The sequence below is a fragment of the Podarcis melisellensis genome, assembly GCF_964234715.1.
Source record: "Podarcis melisellensis genome assembly, chromosome: 15".
In the NCBI taxonomy this organism is placed as follows: domain Eukaryota; kingdom Metazoa; phylum Chordata; class Lepidosauria; order Squamata; family Lacertidae; genus Podarcis; species Podarcis melisellensis.
Window position 1 is genome coordinate 3,792,699 of NC_138532.1, and position 27,080 is coordinate 3,819,778.

Genomic DNA, 27,080 nt, shown 5'->3' on the forward strand with positions numbered 1-27,080 from the left:
CTGTAAGCAAGCACAAACTGATGAACACTGAAGCAACCAAACAAAGAAACCTAGTTTCATCCTATTTTCATGTATGTGCTAATGGGGTCTCCACAGGTCTTCACTCTGATACAGCATGGCCCTCTTCATGCAGTGCCATGTTTCTAGAAAAAGAGGCACCAGAACTCACCATGAACACCTTCTTCATTCTCTTAGAATGACAATGGCACCCATCTGAAAGCTGCTGGAACTGAGTTCCATCGAGTTCCACCTGAAAAAATGTCCTGTTCTTATGTTCTTAAGCAGACAGCCCAGCTCAGCTAAGGGTCCTCCTCATTCTTATTCACTATTAGAAAGACCTCTTTTCTCTTTTCACAAGAGTGGATGCCATTTGCAGCCCTCCAGAGTAGTTAAAGCCTGTCATATTATAGGCAAATATTTCCAGAGGCTTTTGTGCTGGATGCCTTTAAATTTGATTATTTTTTTAAAGGAAATGTCTATAACTTCTTAATTTGGAGGCAGAAGGCACAAATCCTGCCAAATTTCAGAAGGATGATCAGAACAGTTTTCACATAAGGGCAATCATTACAGTTTTTGGGTTAGTAAAAAGCAATCACTTATTCTCCCCTAGTGTTTTGTGGGCAACTGGTCTGAAAACTGCAGACGTGAGTGAGGTGTCCTGGAGTAAAAAACCTGCCAAACCGGACAAAGTGTTTTTTGTGCTAGATACCTTTAAAGTTGATTTGGTGGGGCAGTGGAGGTGAGAGAACAAAAAGGGATTCAGTCCCTCTGATTACAAGCTTGATGAATCAGTCGCAATGGAGCTCTTCCTCCAAGCTCTCTCCACCCCACTCTTTCCTCTTGTTTCCCCTGGTGTTATTCCAGCTTAGAGACATCTGGAATGCACTGGCACCACAAAGTGCTTCATGGGTCCGCACTTTGACATATGACACCTTGTGCAGGTCCTGCTTTGCCTCTGACGAGTCCTAAATCCCTCTGAGGCAGCAACCTCAGGTTGAGATTTGGGATTCATTTGAATCTGTTGCACACCCCTAAAAATTAGGGTCAGGCCTGTTGTCCCTGCTCAAAACCTTCACATATTTATTTAAAAACACAGGTTTAGCATCTGCATCTCCGGGGCTCCATGTGGCCCTCAGTCCATTTTCATGCAGCCCTTGGCTCTTGTCATGTATGGATGGATAAATCAGGGACACAGAGAGAGAGCTATCAACGTTTTCCTTTTTTAAAAGGGAAATTCCCTTATTCCAAATAGGATTCCTCACAAGAAAAGGGAAACGTTGACAGCTATGGGGAGGGGGAGAGAGACAGAAGGGCTGGCTTAAAGAGAGCATGAGAAAAATGAGTGAAAGACTCATTTTTGTCTCCAGCCCCACACAATGCTGGTATGTGACTCCCAACAAATTGCCCCAAAGAGAATGCAGCCTCTGATAGAAAAAAGCTGCTGACTTGATCTAAAAAAAATCTGAAGATGTGTGTGTAATTTAATGTCCAATTAGAAATAAATATAATCTGTGTATGTGCAACTGGGACCTTGCAGGGCCTCGATTCTGCAGCAGGAGCTCATCGGTTTTGTTCAGATAAATGTGTAGAGAAAGGGCAGCTAGCTCAATCCTGATGTCTCTCCCCCCCCCCCCCATTCAATGAATGTCTGCAGAGAGAGAAGTGGTAAGAGAAAGGGGTGTGTGTTCAGACCTGATTATTGTGTGGCGTTCCATACAGTGCTTCAACTAGGTCAGCTGCTCTTTTCAATAGCATCTCCTGCAAGGAAGAAAGAAGGACAACCAATGGTTATAAAAAAGGAATAGCCAGCAAGTCTCTGGCAAACAGGATCCCATGTTAGAATGACTCAGATTTGCTTTGATGTTATATGTAGCCATGATGATGCTATGTATCACATCATTTGCACTCTCACACTGCTAGGTCTCTCAGTATCATCCTGAATCATACTGCAAGAAATCTAACTCTTCCAACCAACAAGTGGACAACCAACAAGTTTCTCATTTGGAAGGACTGTCACATTTGGGGAAGTAGGTCCAGTGTCAAAGAAATGAACAAAAAATCAGGCAGCCTATATAGCTGGGTGGCAGACTGGAGTGAAGACTTGTACTTCCCTCTGGCCTGTCACCCAAGCACTGGCCTCTCTAGCCAATGATTGGCCAATTTGAATTCCAGTGGATGGCAAGCTTTGCAGCCAGCCAGGGGATTTCTCCAACAGGCAAGCTTATGATGGAGATGCTGTAGCTGTGAAATGTGTGGAAAGCAGGTTTGTGGACAATTAAATTCCCCAGAAATCTCTCTTCTTTTTGGTCACTGTCTCATTCAATGGATTCCATCACAGAATTTTTGAATGTCATGGGGAAGTAACAATGATGAGATTACACAAGTTACCATGCTTATTGCTGTGCCATTTACTACATATGATAGAAAACAGATGTTGCAAGTAAGCCCATCCGTTGACCACTCACATTTGTTTGGAGATTATATGTGTCAATTTGACCTCCAGTGCTTACTCTGACCCTTCATTTATGAATGTTTAATGTGGGAGTTATTTATTAAGAAATCTCCATTGATTGATTTTATTAGACTAATGCATGAGACGAAAACATGGTGTCTTCCAGATATTGTAGATTCCAGCTCCCATCAGCTCCAGCCAAGTTTAGTCAATGGTCAGGGATAATGGCAGTTATAGTCCACATTATCTAGATAGTATCACCCTGGTTTAACCAGTCAATTAAACTGGCATACATTTAGATACACATAGAATATTTATTCTTTCAATGTTTCAAAAATATGTTAAGTAACATAGAAAACTTTTTACCTTGGCTAGTCGTTCTGGGTCACCAGGATGTCTTGGTATAACTTTCTGGAGTCTTTGGAAACCATAGTCTATGGTAGGCTCATTTAAAGCTAAAATAGGGAATGGGGAAAAAATAAATAAAGATCACATATGTGCAACAACTGGCTTAAAGATGTGTCTTCCTTTGGGAAAGCAAAATGCTATTTTGCAATTAAAAGGGGGGGAGGAACAATGAAATCAGTAACTGAAGGCAAACATGCACACACACGTGCACACATACACATGAGTGGAGAACAGAAGCTGGCTATTTAAGGGGCAATTAAGGGACAATTCGTTAAACATGTAGAACTTTTATGGAAAAAAGTTTTAACAGTGCAAGGTACTATTACTGAACAGGCCTTACTTGTAAGTATTACAGAAGGATATGGGCTATTGAAAAGGGCATTGCTAAATAGTAAAGTACTTTTAGTGTTTTGTGGAACCTCTGTTTTAACTCTATTTCCAGTTGATTTGGGGGGTGTAATATCTCTGCAGCACTGAAAAAGCAACCAACTTTACATAGCAATCATCCAATGTTGCAACAGCTGCTAGTTTTGTCAGGCTGGCAGATGCCTTTAATTATCTTTTAAGAGGCATATTGTCTGTTTATTCTTGGCCATATTAAGAGGGGGAAAAGAACTTGTCAAAGTGCTTTGGAAATTGGGGCTTATGACATCACAGCTGCCAGCCAATAGGCATCCCCAGCAGGCAGGTGTTCTGCCTCAAAACATAAAAAAACCAAGAGGAAGAGACAAACATCTATTTACAAAAGGTACCTCTGTCACACCTGTAATAGAACACCTATGTGCACCCTATGATTCTAAGAGAACAATTTCTACTGATTGCACAAAGGCTAATCTCCTAGAACAGGGTGGGGTGGGGAAAACCTTTGGCTCAGGGACCAAATGCATCTCTGTAAACCTCTCTAACTGGTCCACAAAACTTTCCCCATACCATACCCCCCCTCCCTAGCCACACCTGATCTCCCCAAGCCATGCCTATCCTACTTTGCGCACCTCAACTGCTTTGCCTGACTTGAGAATGCATCTTGCTTGCCTGGATGGAGGACAGAGATGGATGTACATAAAAACTAGCCCACTGTACAAAGATAAAATCTTCATTTGTTGTTCTGCCCATTTTTGCATTTAATCACTGACGTTTGACCTCTGCAAGGTTGCCCAGAAGGGATTGATTGATTGATTATTTATTTATTTTTTAAGTTGTTAATCACTTTTCTCACAGAGGGGCCCAAAGTGACTTACATTACAACCAATTCAGAACATTCAATACAAATCTAAAAAATGCAACTAAAGAGATAAAACAGTGCTACCCTTCAATATAAGGACCAAAAGCCTGAGTAAAGAAAAAACAACACACCTTTATTTTACACCTAAAATATAGAGGAAGGTAGGGAGAATATTCCACAAGTGTGTGAGGGCACCACTGAAATGGTCCAGTCTTGTATTCCCACCCTCCAAGCCTCCAAGCAAAGAAGGGTCTCCAATGATGATTGCAGGGTCTGGGTCAGTTTATGTAAGGAGAGGCGGTCTTTGAGGTACTGGGTCCTGAACCTCATAAGGCTTTATAGGTCAAAAACATTTTTTTGAATTGATCCCAGAAACAAAGTGGTAACCAGTGCAGTCATGCCAGAATTGGTGTTAATTGTTCAGACTCTCTTGCCCCGATCAGCAACCTTGCCGCCAAATGCTGCATCAGGTGCAGTTTCTGAACTGTCTTCAAATGAAACCCATCATGTAAAACATTAAGGTTGTCCACCCCTGGACCAGATCAATGGTAAAGGAATATCTTTCAAGGTGGATTGTAGGAGGTCACAGACTCTGGACAGACTCCTACTTTTACCCATCTCAACAAGCAAGCTTGGTAGGACAGCCCCTTGGGAGAGCTCACTGGTGCTGATGCAGGAAGCAGAGTTCGGGACCACCTGTTCCTCTGATCCTAGTGTTTAACTTAATGGCAGATGGTTCACCACCTTAAAATGCCCACAATATCCAAATAGAGCAAAACTGCACCACAGCATTGTGGGACATTTTAAATGGTGGATGGTTCACAAACCCTTGCTGCAGTCTGCTCCACTGCTTCTCCACACCAAGGCAGCCCACCCTCACCACTGGCCAAACCACTTGGAGGGCACTCATTCTGAGAAGAGTACAGAGCTACACTTTGCCTGGGGGACACACGTGGGCTTGACAGCTGATTGGCAGCAATAAATTAAACTGGAAATCATAGCGCTGTCCCCTATGCTCTCATCTGCCTCTACTTAGCAACATAGAAGCAAGAAATCATAATATGTCCTGGTGACATACATTTTGATTTATTTTAATGAAACAATGATGGCGAGTTTAAATATTATGGGACCGAATCAAATGGGAGTTGAGCAGGAAAGCCTTAGACCTGAGAATTTAGATTTTGCTATACTTAGAATGTTTTTTTCCTGCCTACTGGGAACCATTCTGGATCACTTAAGGAGTTTAATAATACACATTTCAACTGCCACAGAATCTATTTCCCATTTGGGAGCAGGGCAGGAAAGTTATGCCAATAATCGTGAGAATTTGTCAGAATCCTCCTGAGATCTTATATATCACAATGTGCCATTTCTCTTCTTTCTTGTGAGTCTAATAGTTTGTGAATTACATGTCTCATTTCAAGCAAAAGTGGTTATGAACTTTTGAAATAAAAGTAATAAATGAAATAATCTCTAAATGTGTGTATTTAAATAAAAGTATCTAATGAGAATATCCAGATTTGATGATCAAGAAAACAATCAGGCTACTGCTTAGTATTAATTGTTTAAAAAATCAGCAAAAATATGCTTTCAGTTTGTCATGATAAGTTGCAACAGTTGCTCTATAGCTTCTAGTGAATCTCAGTTCTTATTTATTTTATTTGATTTTGTTGTTAACAATTCTAGTCCTCTGAAATTGTTGATGAAATGTTATTAGGCTGGTAATGCATTGCCAAAAAAAGAGTGTTTACATCACCAAAACAAGATGGTAAAAGAGCATACCAAATTTGCCTAAAAGTTGCATATGATGATTTCTATGTCTACATGCAAATGTAAAAATTGTTACTATAAATTAAAATATAACACATCTTGCCACAGTACAGAAACCCTCCTTTATGTCCCTGTGCCATCTGAAATATAGCAGGTAGAAACACACCTTTTTCAGGTGTGACACACAAGATGTGAAACATGGCACCACAGAGGCCTTCTTGGTTCCACTGCTTGCCACCAATGAATAGTAAAGTGTTGTCTTTTCCAGTTAGAAGTTGGATGAGGGGGGGACTGGCTTAGTGCCTTTGCTCAGATAGGTACACAGATAGACAAGCGAGTCAAGCCATTCCCTTTTAAAATTCAGTTCAGGTTTGGCTGCATCTGATGCTGTTCTGGATTGGTTCTGGTTCTGGTCAAGCGAGATTCGGCGATCAGTTCTGCCCACACAGCCAACCAATTCAGTTCCAGTTTACACAAGAAAATTTAAATGTGAGGCACGTTATTGATATTGATCATTTGCACAGTGCAATAGCGCAAGCTAATAGGTCTAAAACTGTTGCAACCAAAGCCGAAATTATAGTTACATAGGAACAAAACGCCTGATGGTGCAGAAAAGCTCCCACCCCTAGTTGCATGCTCAATCCAGACTGGCTGATATTTGTTCTCATGGAAGTTTTCATGTGTAAACTAGATTCACAACAGCCCCTCACACTGCATATGTTCAGGCTGTACACACAATCTGAGGCCCGGGGCAAAATGTGGCTCTCCAGGCTGGTCCTTGGAACACACTCATGGCCACAGCCCCTTCCCAGACGCATTGTCTCTCCCCAGGCCACAATCTTCACTGGCCTTGCTTTGCACTCTCCTTGAGTGCTTTCTGACAGGTTGGAATGTGTCCTTGATCTCTGTTAATGGCTCTTCCTTGTCTGGATGTGTGTGCAAGAAGTGTGTGTGTAAAAGCTAGCCTACTGGGCAAGCGTAAAAATTATATTCACTTCTCCATCCTTTTTTGCCTCTTGCCCCACCCATATGGCCTCTGGAAGTTTGCCTAGAAGGGAATGTGGCTCCAGGGCTAAAATGAGGTTTCCCATCCCTGGGTCATAGATCATATGTGATACATCAGGGACAGGTTTACTTGACATGACCCCATTCATGCTTCTGTGTTGCTGCACATGGAAGCTAATAACGCCTGCACAAGGCTTAAGTGTCAGCAACATGTACTATTAAGCATGCATGACTACTTGAGATTTCTTTCCTTTCTGTGGCTATCATTATATTGTTGAATTTGGATTGAATCCAAACTAAGCTAGTTGAATTTTGGCCTCTCTGAAACCAGTGGGACAAGTTAGTTATGGCTTAATTTAACTCCCAGTGGAAACTGTGTTCAACTGAATTCAAATAACTTACCGCCCAATTCCAACCATGTCTACTCAGACATAGTTCCTATTGAATTCTGTGGGGCCTACTCTCAGATAATAATAATAATAATAATAATAATAATAATAATAATAATAATAATTTTATTTATACCTCGCCCACCTGGCTGGGTTGCCCCAGCCACTCTGGGCAGCTTCCAACACATAGCACCATAATAAAACATCAAACATGTTTTATTGAATCAAATCTGATTCAATACAAAAAAGTCACAATATCTTTAAAATAAACAATTTATATCAAATAAAGCAATATTCAATAATCCATCAATAATAGTAAACAGGTAGGATGTAAGAAGGCATCATTTTGCATTCCATACTGTATTAATTGCATGCAACAGTGTTTCCATTCCTCTGCAGTCTGCCTCCACAAAAAAGTTTCTTCTCACTGTCCACTGTGGTGTAATTATGTAAGTTACATAAATTACATTGCCATTATGTTATTCCACACCATTAATTTCAATGCAAAGGAAACATAATGCAAATGGTGGAGGAAATGTCATCAATTTCAAATTGTTTAGTGGACTGAAAGCAACAGCAGTTGCAACAACTTATCGTATTCACTGGATTGATTTCCATTCTGGACATGGAACTAATAAGTGTACAAAGGCAACTTCCACTCCTTTTTCTGCCTTCATCAGAATTTTCCAGCATCCCGATCCCAAGATAAGTGGGATTAGGACTGCAGCTTTTGACTGGATCCATCCCACTCTTGTGTGCCCTAAGTGTTTTCAGGCCCAAAGCAGGGTGCCAAAAATCAACCCATTTCCGCAAACCTCCATGGATAGGTTTCTAAACCTTTTCAGCTACTGGGGGACTCCCCCCCCCCTTATATAGTGGGTAGAGGGAAGCGGGGAGAAGCTCAAAACAATAAACACAGCCTTGGCACCACAATCAGCTGGGTGATTGCTTTGCAGCAACATTGTGAGTGATAACACTCAGAGAGGAACTGCTGACAGATTCTTAACTACAGCATTGCTAGTATGACACACTTTGCCGTAACCTATTATAAATACCCATTATGGGGAACATATGCATGCCGATAACAGCTCCCACTGTGACATTTAGATTTACCCTTGGAATTTATCTTTAATTTTTATGGTTGTCTTTTTAACAGTTTATGGCTCTCTCCTCTTCAAACAAGCTGTCTCAGTGCTGTTCTTGTTCAGCTAATGCCTAATCAGTTTGAACATGGAATGAATATTGGATTTTGTATTAAATATTGAAGACTTCTCCTCAGATCTTTAGCAGTTGCAACCTGAGCTCCGAAAATCCCTGCTTTATCATCTCTCCACCTGCTTACTAATAGGAACACCGGATTCAGTCTCTGCCTTCACGGCCAGTTCCCTTGGGAGGGATCTTGATAGGAACCTGATTCTGACATCAAAACTGCTATTGACTTATTGACTCCCCTTCCACTCTGGTGCTGATCACGGTACAAATCCAATCAAAGACCTGGATCCATCTTATTCCTAATAAGGAAGAATGGCTCAAAGTATAACACAATTAGAAGCAGTTTCTAAGAGATGAGAACGAATTTAATATTTGAGTTTGATTTCTAACCATGATTACTCAGACATATCATTGGGTTTAATTGGACTTGAGTCCTAGTACCTTGTAGGGGATTAAGTGGAAACTGAGCATCAATTTGACAATTATTCTGAGATCTGAATTATTACCTGATCCTGTTTCCAAATTTGAACTGTTCCATACCCCCATCCTCCTCAAACGTGGTACAGAGCACTTTGTATGTGGAATTTGTCACAGTTTTGCACACATTGAAGAAATGCTGTTTCGGATGCAAGGTTGCATCAAGATTCTTTACTTGTGTTATTTTACTGGTTCAGTTGTGCACAGTGATAAAACACCACAACAAAGAAAAGAAAACTTGAGATAGTACCTATCACTGCTGGAAGAAAGACTGGTGGATTCAATAAATAAATTCAGGAGGAGCTGGATACCAGACAGAGGGAATCCACAGAACAATAAACACAGAAGGTGCCTTTTATTGAGTCAGTCCATTGGTCCGCCTGGCTCAGCCATTGTCTACACCGAATGGTATCAGCTTTCCAGGATTTCATGTAGGGGTTATCCAGTCCTACCTGGAGATGCCCAATATTGAATTAGGGACCTGTTACATGCCAAGCAAATGCTCTTCCACTGAGCTATGGCCACCCCAAAAAGAAATGAACTGGTGAAGTTGGCTTATACCTAATTCACACGTACACACACACACACACACACACACACAGGGATTGCCTGCTCAGAATGCAAAAATTATAACATCACATTTTGAATGCTGACCCTTCAGTCTTGCCATGAATTAAATATGTGCAAGACAACTGCTGTACCTATAGCTTATTGATGGCAGGGTTAAACCCCAAGGGAACCATTTTAAATTTCAAATGTTACTTTTTAAAGAAATTATTCCCACTTCCCTACCCCAATTTGATTTTTACTCCAGCCATTGTTTTGACTTAAATTGTCGATTTCATATAGGAAGTATTGAATATTATCCAGGACTATGTATAGATTCACCAGTGAAAGCTGAGAAAAAGGAACGATCTGTACCATGATCAAAACAGACTTTGAACACCACTAATATAGTGATTGGAGGCAAGAAAAACAACAACACCCTGGGTTAATTGTGCAGCTTGGAAGTTCTTATTTTATTGTTCTGTGTTTTTCTTTCAACAATTCTACTACCAGCCAAAATGAGCTGGGGGAATTGCTTACACCAGGTGCAGCTGTACTTAATAGTTGTGTTTAGCGCTTTGCTTGTCATGATCTACTTAGATAGAGAGGCTGAGAAATTGCTTGATTCTCCCTCCTCCCATCACTAATTTTATGGAGCATCTTCTAGCATAAAGCAACAAAACAACCTTTCCCTTCTGGATGGATCTGAAAATTATCTTTCACTATTTCCTTGGGTATCTATGTTCTTCTGTATGGTCAAACAGCAGAAGGGACTGGCTCACTGTTTGGATAGATATCCGTTCCTGGTAGCAGCCTCACTTGGGGCACTGGCTGAAGCCACACTTCAAACAGAAAGTGGGGCGCCCATAGTGCAGGGGAGGGAACCAAAAGGTACAAGGAAGGTTTGTGTGGGAAGAAGAGTTGACACAGTTATGAATTTGCTCCCACAACAGGCAGTCATGTCCACCAATTTAGGATGGTTTTAAAAGAGGATTAGCATAAGATTATCATGGTACTAGCTACAATGGCTATGTTCTATCTCCCCTGTTGGAGGCAGTATGCCTCTGAATTTTCAGTTCCTGAGAACCACAAGTGGGGAGAATTCTGTTCAAGTCCTGCTTTACAGCTTCCCATAGGCTGCTGACAGAACAGAATGGACCACTGGCCTGACCCAGCAAGATCGAGATGGACCACTGGCCTGACCCAGCAAGTTCTTTTTATTTTCTTGCATTCTCACATGGGAATTGGTTCCCATTCAAGACACATAGGAACACGGGAAGCTGCCTTATACTGGGTCAGACCATTGGTCCATCTAACTCAGCACTGACCGGCAGTGGCTTTCCAGGGTTTCAGGAAGGGGACATGTGAGTGTCTTTGTGGAGCTAGTTCTAGACTTCTGAACAAAGTTTCCTTCGCAACACCTGGGGCTTATTCAAATATAAGCAGAATCCGCTTGTGCAGAACTTCTATTTACACCCATATTTTCTATACGAAAAACCAAAAATATTATCTGCTATTATGAGTATTAAGAATTCTGCTGGATCAGAGTGTTGTTTCTATCAAGTACCTGGTTTCCTCTTCCAGTGGCCAGCCTGATGCCTCTGTGAAATGCAGGAGCTGAGCATGAGGCCTGCCTGTTGTGGCAAAAAGTGCCTTTTATCAATTTCATCTGGTTCACCTGCCATGGCAGTTCCCAGTTGTTAACTTTGATTTAATTTACAAAGTTCTCAACAACTTAGGTCCAGGGTTACAGGGTTCTACCTGAACCCTTATATCCCAGCAATCACAGAGACCATGGGTAGGCAAACTAAGGCCTGGGGGCCCAATCTCATTCTAAATCGGGTCCGCAGACGGTCTGGGAATCAGCGTGTTTTTACATGAGTAGAATGTGTCCTTTTATTTAAAATGCATCTCTGGGTTATTTGTGGGGCATAGGAATTCGTTCTTTTCCCCCCTTCAAAATATAGTCCGGCTCCCTACAAGGTCTGAGGGACAGTGGACCAGTCCCCTGCTGAAAAAAATTGCTGACCCCTGACTGAGACCATCCGCAGAAATGTCATTGGTTGCGCTGCAAGTTGGTGAGGCTCATTTGACAGAAACAAGAATCTGAGCTTTTAGTGTCATTGGGCCAGCCCTGTGGAATCTCTCAATAGAGATCTAGCAGGTACCTTCTGTTTTAAGGTTTAAATGCCTGCCAAAAACTTTTCTGTGCTACAAAGTTCATGCAGGCAATTAAGAAAATGTATTTCCTTAATAGTTGGTAATCTCTGGTTTTTTTTTTTTACATGTTTTTAAATATTTTATATAAGTATGGTTGGTGTAAACCACTTATATATGTGTGTGTTTATGACATAGCTATACAGTAGATGCTCGGGTTGCGAACGTGATCTGTGCGTGATGCACGTTCGCAACCTGAAGCATTCGCAACCCACAGCGGCACATCTGTGGACGTGTGGGTTGCAATTCTGTGCTTCTGCACATGCGTGACCACCGAAATCCGGAAGTAACCCATTCCGGTACTTCTGGGTTTTGTTTTGTTTTTTATAATATTTATTAAGGTTTTCAATATGAATACAAAGATAACACACAGTATAACATATATCATAACATATTTTCACAACTTCTTTGGACTCCCTCACGTCTCCCGCTCCCACTTTCATCATTAAAAATTTTTTTTACCAGCAATTTATCATCTTGTTTGCATTCTTATGTCCCACAAACTTAATTTGTAATCTAATAGTTCTCCAAATCCGGTACTTCTGGGTTTTGGCAGTCCGTAACCCAAAAAAAATGCAACCTGAAGCATCTGTAACCCGAGGTATGACTATATAAATGGTGTGTTTGTATATAATGTGTGTGTGGATCAGTGCGCTCTGAAATGGTTCAAACTCAGTAGTACTGGCACAATCCATTTTGCCACAAAACTCTACTGTTACTGAAAGAAATGCAGAAAGGTACAAGCGGGAGATCCCACAGCTGCAGTCCAAAATGATACAGCCCAGGCAAAGGTGGACCACCCTAGGCAAAATAAATTAGGCCTACATTTAGTTTGTATCATTATTACTCATGAGAAATACAAAAAACTCTAGTGACAGCTCCAACTCCAGCTATGTGGGGTTCATGGGGAAATGGCGGCAGCAGCAGCAGCACCTCTACCAAGAGCTGTGCTCCAAGTGGAGATTTCTGGCTGTATTTAGTCACCATTTACATTTCCCCACAATGCCCCTGAGCTAAGTTACATTGGGATGGCAGCGTGATACGGCTACGCAGTGTTAGTCATAGTGTTGGGCTGGAAAATGATGCAGGGGGTGTGACGGACAGGTGGACAGGGGTCAGAGGCCCTGCTCTGGTGCTGGGGCCTCAACAACTGTCCAAGGACATTGGGTGCTGATGCTGGTCCTTCCTCATGGTCTGTTGTTTATTTTGATACTTCAATGTGAGATCTCAGGACAACTAAATATAACCAGTGGGTGGGGTGGTAGGCAACCAGTGCAAATGTTGGGAAATAGCCAAAAAAGCAAAAGAAAAGAAAAGTGTCAATTTTGAAACAAAAAGCTACATTTTGCTGCTGCCCCCCCCAAAGATCCATTTTCAACACAACTTTACACTTTAGTAATTTAGAACAAATAGGTCACCTGGACTTAGTCCTTTGTGATACACAGTTTTCACATACCTGTATAAATAAATCTACCAGGGGCTCCTTTGCAAAACTGCTTGGATTTATATGATAATGTTACTTCAACGACACCAGGGATGTGACGAGGGGGCGTCTGGACACGGATGGCGTGAGGGGTGATCAGCTGGGAAGATTCAAGGAGAGAAAAGAAGTAACAGTGGTGAAGCATTTCCACAGGACCCCTCAACAGTCTCAGTTTGTGCAGTTAGAACAGGGCTGGAGATCTGCTGACCCTCCAAGCTCTGTGGGACTCCAAATCCCATCATCTCCAGCCACCATGGCAATAGTCAGAGATGATGGGAGTTGTAGTCCAACAACATCCAGAGAGCCAAGGTTCCCCAGGCCTTTTCTACATAAAAAATTCTCCAGGTCAGCGGGCAAAACACACACCTTTATTTACTCAGGCTAATGATGAAGGTGGGATGCACAAATCTGTCCATTTCAGTTTATCATTTTATCCAATCTTAAGATGAGTTTGCCCCATTTCCACATAAATTTGCTTTTTTTAAAAAAAAAAGTCTGAACAATTTGTATGAATTTTCAAATTTCTCCTAGTATACATTTTTGCATGTGATTTTGTCTAATATATGCATTCTAAAACTATTTCCCATATAAAATACATTATCTTACATTATTTTTTTCTAAGATGCATATTTCACTAATATATGCTTTTTGTGTGCAAGTATTCTTTAATATATGTTATTTGGTGTGTATTTTTGCATAAGGAACTGAACTACAAATTTCAGAGAAGTGACTTGGGAAGCTTAGCCATGTTTCAGTTTACATCTTAGTTAAGGAAGGTAAGTAGGTCTGCATTAAAATGTAAAGAGAAATAATTTACTCCATCTCTAGTACTTTTTGTTTTAAGTATTGAATTATTTGGGTCAACTTTTTATATATGTGAAGCCTGATCAAAAAAGTTCTGAATTACCTGGTTTTGTTTCAGAAGAGGAACCAATCCACTAAATGTCCTCACTAGTTCTATTTTTCATTTCCAAATTTTGTATCTACAATTTGTGACAGTTTTCAGCACCTTTGTGCCTCCCCCTCGCACGCCTTCTATGGAGCTAATGCACAAGTGTGGCCATATTGACAAAACACTGCCCCCCAAAGCTACTGTTGGTGGGATTTGTGTAGGACTGTCTGAATTTCCCTGGGGGTGGGCAAACTGTTCTGCCATTTCAGGCATGGCATGGAGGGTGCGTGGGTGGGAAGCAACTTGTCTTGGTGCCCATCATGAAACACTGGGGGTGCACTGTACAAAATCGTACAAAAAATGAAAATTCTCTCTCTGTTAGCAACCCGTTGAATTTTACCACTTGAGAAATGATTAATATCATATGGGTCTGAATATAAGCCACACCTTTAAAATTCGGGGGGGGGGAGACAATATCCAAATAAATATAAGCTGCGCCCTTAAAATTCCGCAGGCACTCACACCCGCTCTGTTTTAGAGTATGTCTGTTTCAGCAGCAATATTGTAAAAGCCAATTTTTGTAAGGTCATGAATTTAAGCCACACTTTACCTTTTCACGGTCATAATTTTTTTTGGGGGGGAGTGCAGCTTATATTCAGGCCAATACGGTAATGCAAGCTATCTTAGCTCTTTGAGAAGGATAGCTTGGCAAGCAATAACCAGAAAGCACGCTGACCTACCTCACTCCATACCAGCATGGTCCCAAATACGACCTGTAGCCCATCAAAGAAGTTGTCTCCTATAATGATAACCATTGCTCCACCTGTGGTCCAGCCTTCACTTGGGCTAATTGCTTTGATGCAGGGAGTGGCTACAGGATAGGAGAAAGGGGAAGGGAAGGCAAAAAGAGACATCAGAGCCGCTTTTCTAGCAAAGATTAATAGCTTTATTGTACCAAGAGTTTCGAGCCTTCCCTGCAGGGAAGATTCCAGCCATCTCCATTTTATTACAATATAAAGCTGACATACCGATTGCAGCCAGTATTGTTTACTCCAGGGGTTAATAGCTTTGGAACTTCCAGATGTTATTGGACTCCATCTCCCATCATCCCCAGCCATCATGGGTCAGTGGGAGTCAGGGATGATGGGACTCATAGTCCAGCAACATTCAGAGGGCCAGATATTCCCCTGGCTACTAACCATGTTGGCTATGATTGATGGGAGATAGAGTCCTACAACATCTGGAGAACAGCAAAGTAAATATTAGCAGTGAAAGTTGGGTTAAATAACAATCGCTCTATTGCCAGAAACTCTGTGGATTCTGGAGAACGTCTACATTCTTCTTTGCCATCCTAAAAAGTTCACTTGCTATCATTCAATTGCAGCAGATCCAGACTGCAAAAATATATTGGTTCTACACCAGTTTAACTCTTATGGTGTCCCTAATGAATTCTGGGAATTGAAGTCTGGTGTGGGTGCTGAGAATTATCCCTAGCCTGTGAAAAAGATGAATCTCATGTAAGGCATCAGTAAAAACAGAACTGGAAATAAAATTGCAATGCTTTCATACAAATCTAGGGTACAAATTCACCACGGGGAAGAAAAGGGCAACACAAAATATTAAGGAGCTGGAGAAAAACTCCCCTATGAAAACATTTGGGCTTCTGGAGTTGGGGGGTGAGGGGGGCGGGAGGCAAGGGTGTGTATACATAAACTGATGCATCATTGAGAAAGTGAATGAAGAGACATTTTTCTGCCTCTCTCTTAATTAACACTAGAACCTGGAGTCAGGGTCAGCCCCACCACTAGGGCAGTGGATGAGCAGGTGTGTGTGTGTGCTTTCCCCTCTGTTGTGCCACACATGTGGCCCTATGCTTCCAAGCTGCCCTGTCTTGTGCTCTCTAATCCAGCATGCCATCTCAGGTGTGATGGAGGATGCTCTTTCACCACCATTCAACGGACAGTCCACTCAGCTTCTGCATATGGGATGGGGAGAAGGGCACAACCTTCTCCTTTGCCTCAGGCAGCAAAATGTCCTGGGCCAGCCTTGCCAGGGGTCACACAATGTGGTGGGAAATTCAGAACACACAAAACAAAGGGCACATAGTTTAACTATGGATTTCATTTCATGAATGCATCTGGTTGACCACTCTAGAAAATGGGATACTGAACTGCATAGTTTGCCCCAGCAGGTCTTGTATTGTGTTTTTATGCTCTTAGTAGGGATGGCCAACTCTGTTTTTCTCAACTTCTATCCCCCCCCCTACTGCCAGTCTTACATTCAGTTCACTAGATTCCCACATCAGTTTGTATTGTTATTATTGTTCTTAAGAAAAACAGTCCTTGCAAAAATTCAGTTTTAGAATGCATTTTTTGGTTGGGGAACAGTATTGCAAACTTTGGAGGAGGATGTATTTTGAAGGAGAGCTGTATTTACATATGTATATTGTTTCAGGAAGTGTGGATGAGGTAGATTCATGTTAAAATGAGAAGCAAAGTGGATTCTGACCCCCATCCCTAGTTCAGATATGCCCTTCTAGTGAGTGTGCAGGATATTCATTGCAGAATAACTTTGTACATTCCCTGCTAGAAGTTAAACTTCTGATGCTGGTAAGGTGATGGCTGGGGAATCATGTTGCCTTGCACCAGTCCAAAAAATGTTAATATCTGTCCGACTGGAGGGGTGGGGGTGGACAACCAACAGAGCCAGCTGCAATGAAGTATGAATTAGCTCAGCGGTAGGTCACATGTTTTGCATGTGGGATGTCCCAGGCTGCTTCATGGCATCTTGAGTTAAAAGAGCTCAGGTAGCAGGATGGTGAGAAACCCCTGCCTGAGAGCCCTGAGAGTCTGCTGCCAGTCAAAACTGATAGTAATTGATTAGATGCATCAGTGGTCTTGAACCAGCATATGGCAGCACCAAGTAGAAATATATAAGCATCAGTGTCGACAGGCTAATAACAATACACAACATTTATATTAAGCATTTTCACTGTAGTCCTGTACATATTTGCTTGGAAGCAAGTCCTGCTATAGGTGTGACTTCCTAGTAAGTGTGTTTAGCATTACATTCTTAAGCATGTGAGAGTGCAATCCTATCCGTGTCTACTCAGAAGCAAGTTCAACTCTGGGAAGCCCCAGGGAATTTGATGGTGCAATATAATTTTAAAAAAATAATAAAAACAAATAAGTATCAATAGGCTGGGTTTATTAATGGTTTACATAAGTAAAAAAATAAAATAAAAAATCTCCTGCATTTATCCCAGTATTACTGCAAGAGATATCTACATTTTACATCTTGTGTTTTGTCCCTGGTGTATTTACATTTTAATGACTGTGTTAACCCCCCCTCCCCCCCAAGCCATCCAGGGGAATATAAACTGAAGAGCTGTATACAAATGTAATAAATAGATCATAGGTAATAAAATTCATTTTAAGAATTTCTGGCTTTCATAGGATAGGGTATTTCCCTCTACACACACACACACACACACACACACCCTCCCTCCAACCTCTTTCATACGTTCAGGGCCTCTGGACTATACATCCCATCAAGATCCCAATATGGTTTTCCAGTCCATAACCAAAGTCAATCCATCACTCCATTCCCAATGTTGACAAGGTCAGAGGTGGAAGGGAGCTTTGGCAGGGCTCCAAAAATACGAGACTCCTTTGAACAGCCAGTCAATCACATTCAATCAGTCAAGGAAAAACTGGAAGGCTTCCTAGCTTTGGAATCTTGGGAGTTTCCTTCTACCATTTCACTGCCCGCTGGGGGAGAATTAACACTGCTCCGAATTCTTTACTGATTCAATCATTTTCTTCCAGTTCATTAATTCTCCTTTAGGTTGATGCAGGGCACATTTTAAAAGGGAGGGACGCAACAAAACACCCTAATGAAATAATAGACTAACTTGTCTCTTCTCGTAACGTCACAAAGTCTTCTCACTTTCACTAGCTGCAAGGACAGGGCCAAGAGGGGCTTCTCTAGTTATTTTTAACTGGTGCCAGAATGGGGCTGGCAAGAGTGTAGGCGATTATCCAATTTGAAGCTTAGCAGATCCAGTGATTTGTAATTGCTTGAAAATACAGCCTGCAGACGATGGTGATTCCTCGCTTAGCCAAACAAACGAAAATCAATTAGTGTCAGTTCCCTTCTGCGCATTGTTACGTTTCCCGCAGTTTGTTTAAGGGAACGGCTGACACTTTTTCATACACATCTTGTGCTGTTACATTTCTGTTTAACTAAGATGTCATGTTGCTTGATTTGCTCAAAATCAAGTCAAGCCCAGCTGAGCAACGAAGTCTGAAATTCTTTTGTGGAATATTTAGCACATTGCCTCTCAGCTGCTCTGTCCTGAAGAAGCAACTAGAATGCAGAGTGAGACCGCCAGATTTTAATGACACAAAAGGGTTGGTCAGCTTTAGACGTTATGCAGGGTTGCTGATCTCACTCACAAGGGTTGCCTCCTTATGAAAGCAAGGTAATCCATAAGCTGATGGGAACATGGTGAACTGTCATAATACACTGATTGGTCCATCCAGAGCAGGATTTCCAGGATATCAGATCAGGCTTTCTCCCAGTCATATGAGGAGATAGATTGAAGCTGGAATTTTCTGTATTCAAGTTATGGTCTTTCCCTTATATTTAATAAGACCATTGGTCCACCTAGCTCAGTATTGTCTATACTGTCAGTGGCTGTCAAGGATTTCAGACTAGGATTTCTTCCATCCCTGCCTGGAGATGCCAGGGCCTAGACCTGGGATCTTCTGCATGGAAAGCAGATGCTTTTCCCTTCAGATCTTAGCAACATTAGTAAATTAGCCAAACTAATTGCTCAACTACACACTACAGAGGAGGGCCAAGCTAACATGTGATATTAATGGAATAGATTTCCTTGGAATGCAAGCTATTCCTTGCCTTAATTTGCTCATCTGGATGGAGGATCCCAAGGAGTGTGCGAGTTTGTGTAGAAACCAGCCTACTGTCCAAAAATAACTTTTACATTTGTTGCTCTGCCCTCTTTTGCTTTTTGCCCCACTCACCACTGGGAGGTGGTCGTTGGATGGTTGTCCAGAAGGGATTGCAACCTTCTGGCTGAAAAGGGTTTCTTGCCCCAACATAGGAGAAATATAAATTTGCAAGCAACAATTCAAAAATGACCTTTCCAGTTGGGATGAGTGAGACCTAGTACTTATGTGTGCACGTTTAGATTTTCAGTAAAGATAGGGTGCAGCCACCATGCCTCCAATCGGGGATTTAAAACACAACCCTGTGCAGGTTTTCTTGGAATTAAGAACCATTGAGGTGCCCGAGAGTAAGTAAAAAGGCTATGCTTGCTCTGCATAGGATTGCATTGTTAATGTTTGAAGGAAGGGTTGACGATTGGTAACTCCAGCTGTCCATGGCAACACAATTTTTAAAAGAGACTTTTAAATATTTTCAAAAGGAAAAGAGGGGTAAAATAGCTTTAGGGACAATTACCAGAAAATCAGGTGTCTCCCTGGTAAATAGCATTTGCATTCCTTCTTCATCTTGCACACACTGCTGTTTTCTCTCCACCTTGACTATGTGACATATTTTGGACAATACTTCCCTTTCCTCCCCCATCGCCACCCCAGATAAAGGGCCATACCTTCAGACGGATCAAGCCTCCTCGCCCTCCGTCCGTGTTTTGAGTTGTTGTGAACAAACATGTTGTCAGATACCGCCAGTACGTGCCCATCGACATTCACCGTTGTTGATAACACAACCTGCGTATTAAAAAGGCAGGGGAAGACAAGGCAGACAAATTACTTTCAGAGATCCATGTTTGATGCATTAATTAATCAGCTGAGTTTAAAATTCTATTCTATTTGGCAAAATGAAATTGTGTCCTGTGGGGCTTATTCCTTCATTGAGGGACAAGATCTTTCTGCCTTGCATTAATTTCATTTAGCAAAGCATCCTAAGAACTGGAAGACTCCTTGGGTCTTGGCATCGTAATATGCCAGCGAACTGCAAATGGCCTTAAATTTCATTTCCTATATCAGAAAGTATCACAAACTCTTTTCAGACGTCCTAAAAGGCCCTATTTTGAATACATATGAATATAAAAAGAAGCCTTGTCAGTCAGAGCACTGGTCCATCTCGTTCAGTTCTGTCTACATTGACTGGCAATGGCTCTCTGGGGTTTCAGCACCACTCTAACCAACTGAGCTATTCAGATACGAGTCCCTCCCTCTCCTACCTGGAGATGCCAGCTATTGAACCTGGGACCTTCTGCACACCACAGCACTTCCCCAAAGATGGGTGGATGGGACTGTGCCATCTATTGATCACAGAGCTTATGCGCATACAAGCTCTATGCACTACTGAGTATTCAGGAAAAAGCATGGTCCCTAATCCAGGATACCAGCTACTGGGGGAAGTCAGTGGGAAAAGTCCTGCTTGGGTGCACTTCTGATAGGGTGGTCATGTATCCTACTTTACATGCAAGTTACAATATACAGAGCCTGTTAACATGTAGTCATTGGTGATGTGGATGGGATGGACAATAAGCATACTTTTCAGTGCCAGGTAAAAATTTTATGGAAGAAATAGTAAGTAAATAATAAACCCACTGTCCCTCCATGCATTTTTGAACAGTCTAAAGAAGTACTATGCAAAGCAAGTCCATTTCTCAATGCACACCTGGGTAGTGCAGCCATCAGCAATACTGCACCTGTAAGCATTATGGAACATCATATTTAAAAGGCATTTGCCTATGAAGTCAAGGACTCTGTGTACATTTTCCCAGATCACCTAAGCATGGAATACCAATCAAGCTTTGAAAATCAATAGAACAGACAAGCTGGCCCTTACAAATGCAGCACTGGCAAAAAGTCAGGCTCCAGCAAACAGAGAACTCCCACAGCTGTAGTAAACATAACCAAAGGAATGGAAACTCACAGCAGAGGCAGAGGGACTTACCTACGTGGAGGTTAGCCTTCAGTTAGAGGAGGTTGTAGATAATTAGATTAGAACCCAGAATAGGTAAAGATAAAGGGGTAAACCCCTGACTGTTAGGTCGAGTCGCGGACGACTCTGGGGTTGTGGCGCTCATCTTGCTTTACTGGCCGAGGGAGCTGGCATTTATCCGCAGACAGCTTTCGGGTCATGTGGCCAGCATGACTAAGTCGCTTTTGGCAAAACCAGAGCAGTGCATATAAATGCCGTTTACCTTCCTGCTGGAGCGATACCTATTTATCTACTTGCACTTTGACGTGCTTTTGAACTGCTAAGTTGACAGGAGCAGGGACCGAGTAATGGGAGCTCACCCCGTCATGGGGATTCGAACTACCAACCTTCTGATCGGCAAGCCCTAGGCTCTGTGGTTTAGACCACAGCACCAGCCGCATCCCAGTAGAACCCGGAATACCTCAATTCAAACCCCTATTTATCTATGCTGCACACTGGGTGATATTGGCCCCAGTGTTTTTTCTCTACCTAGGGCTGTTTTGAGGACAGAAATAGTATCAGTAGAACCAGGGGCATATTCAAAGGTGAACTTTCTGAAACAATAACCATTGTTAGAATACGTGCCCCACACTGGGCAAAGGATTGCTGCACTGTAGGGGGCAGTGGACTAGATGGTATCATGGTCGCTTCCAGCTCTATGATTCTACGAGTCTATGATCCTTCAAAACTCACACCTATCCAAAGTTTGCAAAGCAGTCGCCTGCCAAAGCAAGATGCACATACTAAAAGCATGTGTATACAGTACATGTGCATATTACTGTAAAGAACATACAGAAATGTATTACGTTAGTAGAAATTTCTTTGCAGAAATGTAGGTATTTGCAGATATCAACTGTATAGGAGAAAGTCAGACAAAAATACTGACAGTTTTCCAGAGGACTTTTAAAAAATGTAAATTGCAAACTGACGTGGAAATGTGGAGGACTAAATTTAAAACTGGGACAATAAGAAATTGAAGCACTTGCTCTGAGCAATGAGAGCATCACTGAGGGACATGAGGGGAAGCCCCTATGATGTTAGCTAGCATGAGAGTCAGCACATGCCAAGCCCTTAAACAGCAGGGGGAGGGTATCGCCTTTGTGCCCTGCTGAGGAGCTTGCTGGAAGCTGCTAGCAGCTAGCCACTGTGGAGAAAAAGATTGCTGGACTAGAAGGACCTTTGATCTGATCCAGCAGAGCTTTTGTAATGCTCTTAAGACTTTTGGCTACTCCTGTATTTATTAAAGAACACCCAGTGCATTAAAGATCTTACATGTGCAAGCAAGGGGCACATAACAGCTCACCTTGCAATTCAGCAGGATGAAGTCATCAAGTTACATAAAGTACACCCTTTCTAAAGGGTGTCTGGTAAGCTTGTTTTGGTCAAGAATCAGAACATAATTCTCAGGGTGTTTTTGTAAGCTGGAATTTATTCCAAAGCACAAATCATATGATGAGAGTAGTCATATATGAATGATGCATGCCTGTATCAAACATGTACTAGTTTAGCTGCTCTTTCGTTGAGTGTTATTGGTTATAGCATGGCTAAATTGAAATGCTAGTAGTAGCAGTAGTAACAACAACAACAATGAATATCTGAAAGCTCCTGAACATTTGCAAGTAAATACTGCAAATCCCACACCAAAAATTTATGAATAACCAAAAATGAAATGCACCAGTGAACTTGACTGTGACCTAAATAACCACGCAGTGAGCTTGATGGCTGAGTGGAGAATTGAGCCCCAGTCTCTTGGGGCTTAGTCCAACACTCTAACCCACTACACCCCATCTGGGATTCATTCACAAACAGTTAGACATTCTCTGTAATATCCGTCTTGCCAGTTTTGCTGGCAAACAATGTATGAACAAGGGCTTATATTGCCCCTGCTCACTGACTTGCTGCAATTTGTACATGAGTGCAACCATTAATATATGATTCTACTGACATGCATTCTATTACACAGCAGGTATCTTATTGCTAAAGAACAACCAGATGCCTCTGGGAAGCCCACAATCAGAGGACAGGAGCAAAAGTCCTCTTCCACCAAGTTCTCCAACTTTCAGAGCCTCTGACCTGGAAGGGAGCTGTATATCCATTGTCATCCTCCATGAATTTATCAAATCTCTTTTTAAAGCAATCTATGTTAGTGGCTGTCACTATGGTCACATCCACACCAGATATTTAAAGCAAATTTAAATCACATGTCTTTCCCAGGTGATAGCCACACCTCCCCTCCCCTGAACAAGGTTTTACCAATGCCTAACTGCCAAACCTTACAAAGTTGTGACAATTGCTACGAGGTAGGCGAAAACCAAATGGCCAGTGCCAATTTGCCAAGTGGAAAAATTCCTACCAGGCCCCTCAACAGTGACCAACCAAGGTCCATAGCAAGGCCAATATAGTCAATGCATGAAAAGAGGGCGGGAGATCTGTGGAAGCTGGAACAAGAGGGAGATCCCTGCGGTTTAAAAGGGGGGTAAGCCACACTCCTGGCCGGCTGGATTGGCTGGCCGGGGGCTATGTCGTGGGGCTTTGCCGGCCCCCAATGTGTGTGAAGGCCACGTGATCCAACCGCAACACCATCCCACTCGGAAGTGGAATGGCTTTCTAAAGCTAATCCTGAATCCTGAGTTGAGGTGATGTGCCTTTTAGAGATGTTGGGTTTGTCCAAAGCAAGGCAGGAATGGTGAAGCCCTTCATGGTGCCTTGGTGAACCAGATTTATTTTATTTTTTAAAAACCCTGCAGAAAACCATCTGCTAAAAGTGAAACTATATCTCTAAGCTTCCCATAGAAGGAAGAGGCTAAAATGGGGAAGAGGAGTAGAGGAAAGGGAACAGCTTTGCAAAACTGAAACGTACACCTCTATCTAATGTAAAAAATCCAGGATCAGCAGGGGGAATGGGGAGCTCTTTTGCAAATTACAGGTATACACTGTAATGACAGGAAATGGTTTTACCAGCATTCTCCTATCCCAGTGTTTTGAGGAAGGAGCAGATTTTCAGGAGTGAAACCTAATTCTTTAAGCTTACAGAAGACAACAAGGTGGGGTTAAGGATGGGGCAACGGAGAAAGCTCCTTTGCAATTGACTGGGCTACTGTTGCTTATAATCAGACAGAATTATTTTACCTGAAAAGCAGACATCTTTTATTTCCTCCCACCTCAAAATCAAATTTTCTTTACTTTTTAAAAAAGGTTTTACCTCTTATGGTTGTGAAAAGGGGGCTCTTTAATGTTGCCTCTAGCTGCATGGGAGCCATAACTGCCATATGGCTAAAGTAACGTCAAAGGCTGCAATCCTATACACATGTAAGAAGAATCTCCTGGTGGATCAGACCAAAGGCTCATTTAGTCCAGCATCCCGTTCTCACTAGATGCTTATGGGAATACCGGAAGCAAGACATTAGCACAAGAGTGCTTTCCCACTTGTGCTCCTCAGCACACTACTTCTGTTGCTTAAGGAGGAGCATAGTCATTGGGGCTACAAGGCATTGATAGCCTTGTTTTCCATGTACCGTGTCTTTTGCTCTATAGGACGCACCAGATGATAAGATGCACCTAGTTTGGGGGGGAGGAAAACAAGAAAAAAAATATTTTGAATCCCTGAAGCCAGAACAGCAAGAGGGATGTGGCTTCTGGGATACCGTGTGGCTGTTCTGGCTTCTGGGATAACCACGCCAAGCCTCTTCAGGGCAGCGGGATGAAGGCAGACGCCAGGGCAGGCGCGTCGCTGAAGGGGCGCAGTGCAATTCTCCCTCTCTGCGCAGCGCCCCTTCAAGCGAAACTGGAGAAGGAACAGAAGGAGACCCTTCTGTTCCTCCTCCGGCTTCTAGGCAGGTGCATGGCTGAAGCCTTTGGAGCGCAGCGGGACCTCGCCCTGTGTTCCGAAGGCTTTGGGTTCCCGAAGCCTTCGGAGCGCAGTGCAAGTTCCTGCTGCGCTCCAAAGGCTTCAGGCGGCTATCCCTGAAGCCTGGAGAGCAAGAGGGGTCAGTGCACATCGACCCCTCTCACTCTCCAGGCTTCAGCAATAGCAACGCGAAGCCTCCGGAGCGCGGAGGGAGCGCTCTCTCTGCGCTTCGGAGGTTCGCATTGCTATCGCTGAAGCCAAGGAGCCTGCATTCACTCCATAGGACGCACACACATTTCCCCTTAATTTTTGGAGGGGGGAAAGTGTGTCCTATAGAGCGAAAAATACGGTATTTGTCCAAACCTCTTTTAAGGTGGTGGGCATCACTACATCTTGTGGCATCAAATGGGGAGTTATGTCTACCCCCGGATCAGGTTGGTTGCCCTTTCCTGGACCGTTTCCACCTCTGCAATATCTTTTTGGGGGGCAGTGGCTAGCACTGCACACAGTATCCCAAATGTGGTCACACCATAGATTGCTATAATGCTATTTTGAGATTGGCAGTTTTGTTTTCAATTCCTTTTGGAACATGGACTTCACCATTTTCACAGATGCCACACACTGGGTCAACATTTTCACTGAACTATCATGACTTCTCTTTCCTGCTCAGTCACCACTAGTTCAGGCACCATCAGTGTGAGTGTGAAATTAGAATTTTTTTTGCCTCACTTGTTTAGATTGGAATCATATTTCTCATTTTAATTCAATTCACTCAGTTTCGAGAGGTTTTCTGGGGGCTCCTCTCAATCCCAGCTCACCGTTCAGCCCAATTATTTATGAACAAATTAAAACACAGAGATCCCAATGACAGTCTTGGACAGATTCCACTACATCCCTCCACTGTCAAAACTCTCCATTTATTTCTGCTCTCTTCTTCCTGTTACTGATCCTATGAGAACCAGTTCTCATGCCCCATGACTGTTCATCTTACTCAGGGACATTTTCAGAAGTCCAAGTACACAATGTCTATCCATCTGCTTACTTACCCACTCAAAACACTAAAGGTTAGTTAGATGGGAGTTGAGGAAGCTATGCTGGCAAGACTTATTCTTCTATATGCTTGGTAATTCTATCTTTGACAAAGCTTTTCACCAGTTTTACCATAAAGATATTAAACTAACTGGCCTGTAATGGCTCACCGCAATTAATAATAATAATAATAATAATAATAATAATAATAATAATAATAATAATAATAATAATGTGTTATTGGTCAGGTATGGATATTAATCTTAAGGTATGGATGTTTATCTTACTTTTTTTGTAAGAAAACCACCAATTTCACATTTGAGTTAAGCACTTCTTTAATGCCATCTGGACCTGGTGGTTTGTTCATTTTTTATTTGCCAGTATAGCCTAGAGCTTTTTCTCTTATCACCCACTATTTTTATTTATTTTATTAATTAAATTTATTTTCTGCCCTTATTCCCAATGGAGCCCAGACTGGCATTGGCCTTAATGCCCCAAGAGTTCTCCTGAAGGATTAAGATTAAAAAGTCAAAACGAATTATACTAGAATTCAGGGACATCCAGTGAAGCTGAATGTTGGAAGATTCAGGACAGATCAAGTACTTCTTCACACAGTGAATGGTTAAACTATAGGATTTGCTCCCAGAAGTTGTGGTGATGGCCACCAATCTGGATGGCTTTAAAAGAGGATTAGACAAATTCATGGAGGAGGAGAAGGCTGTCGCTGGCTACTAACCATGATGGCTACATTCTTCCTTGATTGCGGGAGAGTATGCTTCTGAACATCAGCCTCTGGGAATTGAAAGTAGGGAGAGGGCTTCATGCTTAGGTTCTCATGGGCATCTCATTGACCAGTGTGTAAATGGATTGCTGGACTAGATGGACCTTTGGCTTGATCCAGTAGGGTTCTTCTTAGTACAAAATTTGAATTTTAAAAAGCCAAACAGGATAATGGACTTAGGCCAGTGCATCAGTTAACTTTAGAAGGAAGACAAGACAGCAGCCAGAAGCGTCATAGCCAGACACTCACTAGAGAGACCTGTCAGGAGTAAGCATGGACCAATGGTACCAAATAGTATGGGAAACAGCCCTACTAGAAAAATTAACCAATAAACTGAAACTGACACGGGGACAAATAGAAGAAGATGCCTTT

At 42.3% G+C, this 27,080-nt stretch overlaps 1 protein-coding gene across 2 annotated transcripts in view; it reads right to left on the reverse strand.

The window, feature by feature from the left end:
• Nucleotides 1-27,080, reverse strand: part of EBF2 (EBF transcription factor 2) — a 245,437-nt gene that overhangs the window by 36,933 nt on the left and 181,424 nt on the right. For both annotated transcript variants that reach the window (XM_081890977.1, XM_081890978.1), the window contains exons 8-12: nucleotides 19,709-19,826; nucleotides 14,814-14,944; nucleotides 13,155-13,281; nucleotides 2,819-2,907; nucleotides 1,693-1,758 (exon numbers count right to left, since the gene is read on the reverse strand). In XM_081890977.1, the coding sequence (XP_081747103.1) occupies nucleotides 1,693-1,758; nucleotides 2,819-2,907; nucleotides 13,155-13,281; nucleotides 14,814-14,944; nucleotides 19,709-19,826 (531 nt within the window). The remainder of the gene's footprint in view (nucleotides 1-1,692; nucleotides 1,759-2,818; nucleotides 2,908-13,154; nucleotides 13,282-14,813; nucleotides 14,945-19,708; nucleotides 19,827-27,080) is intronic.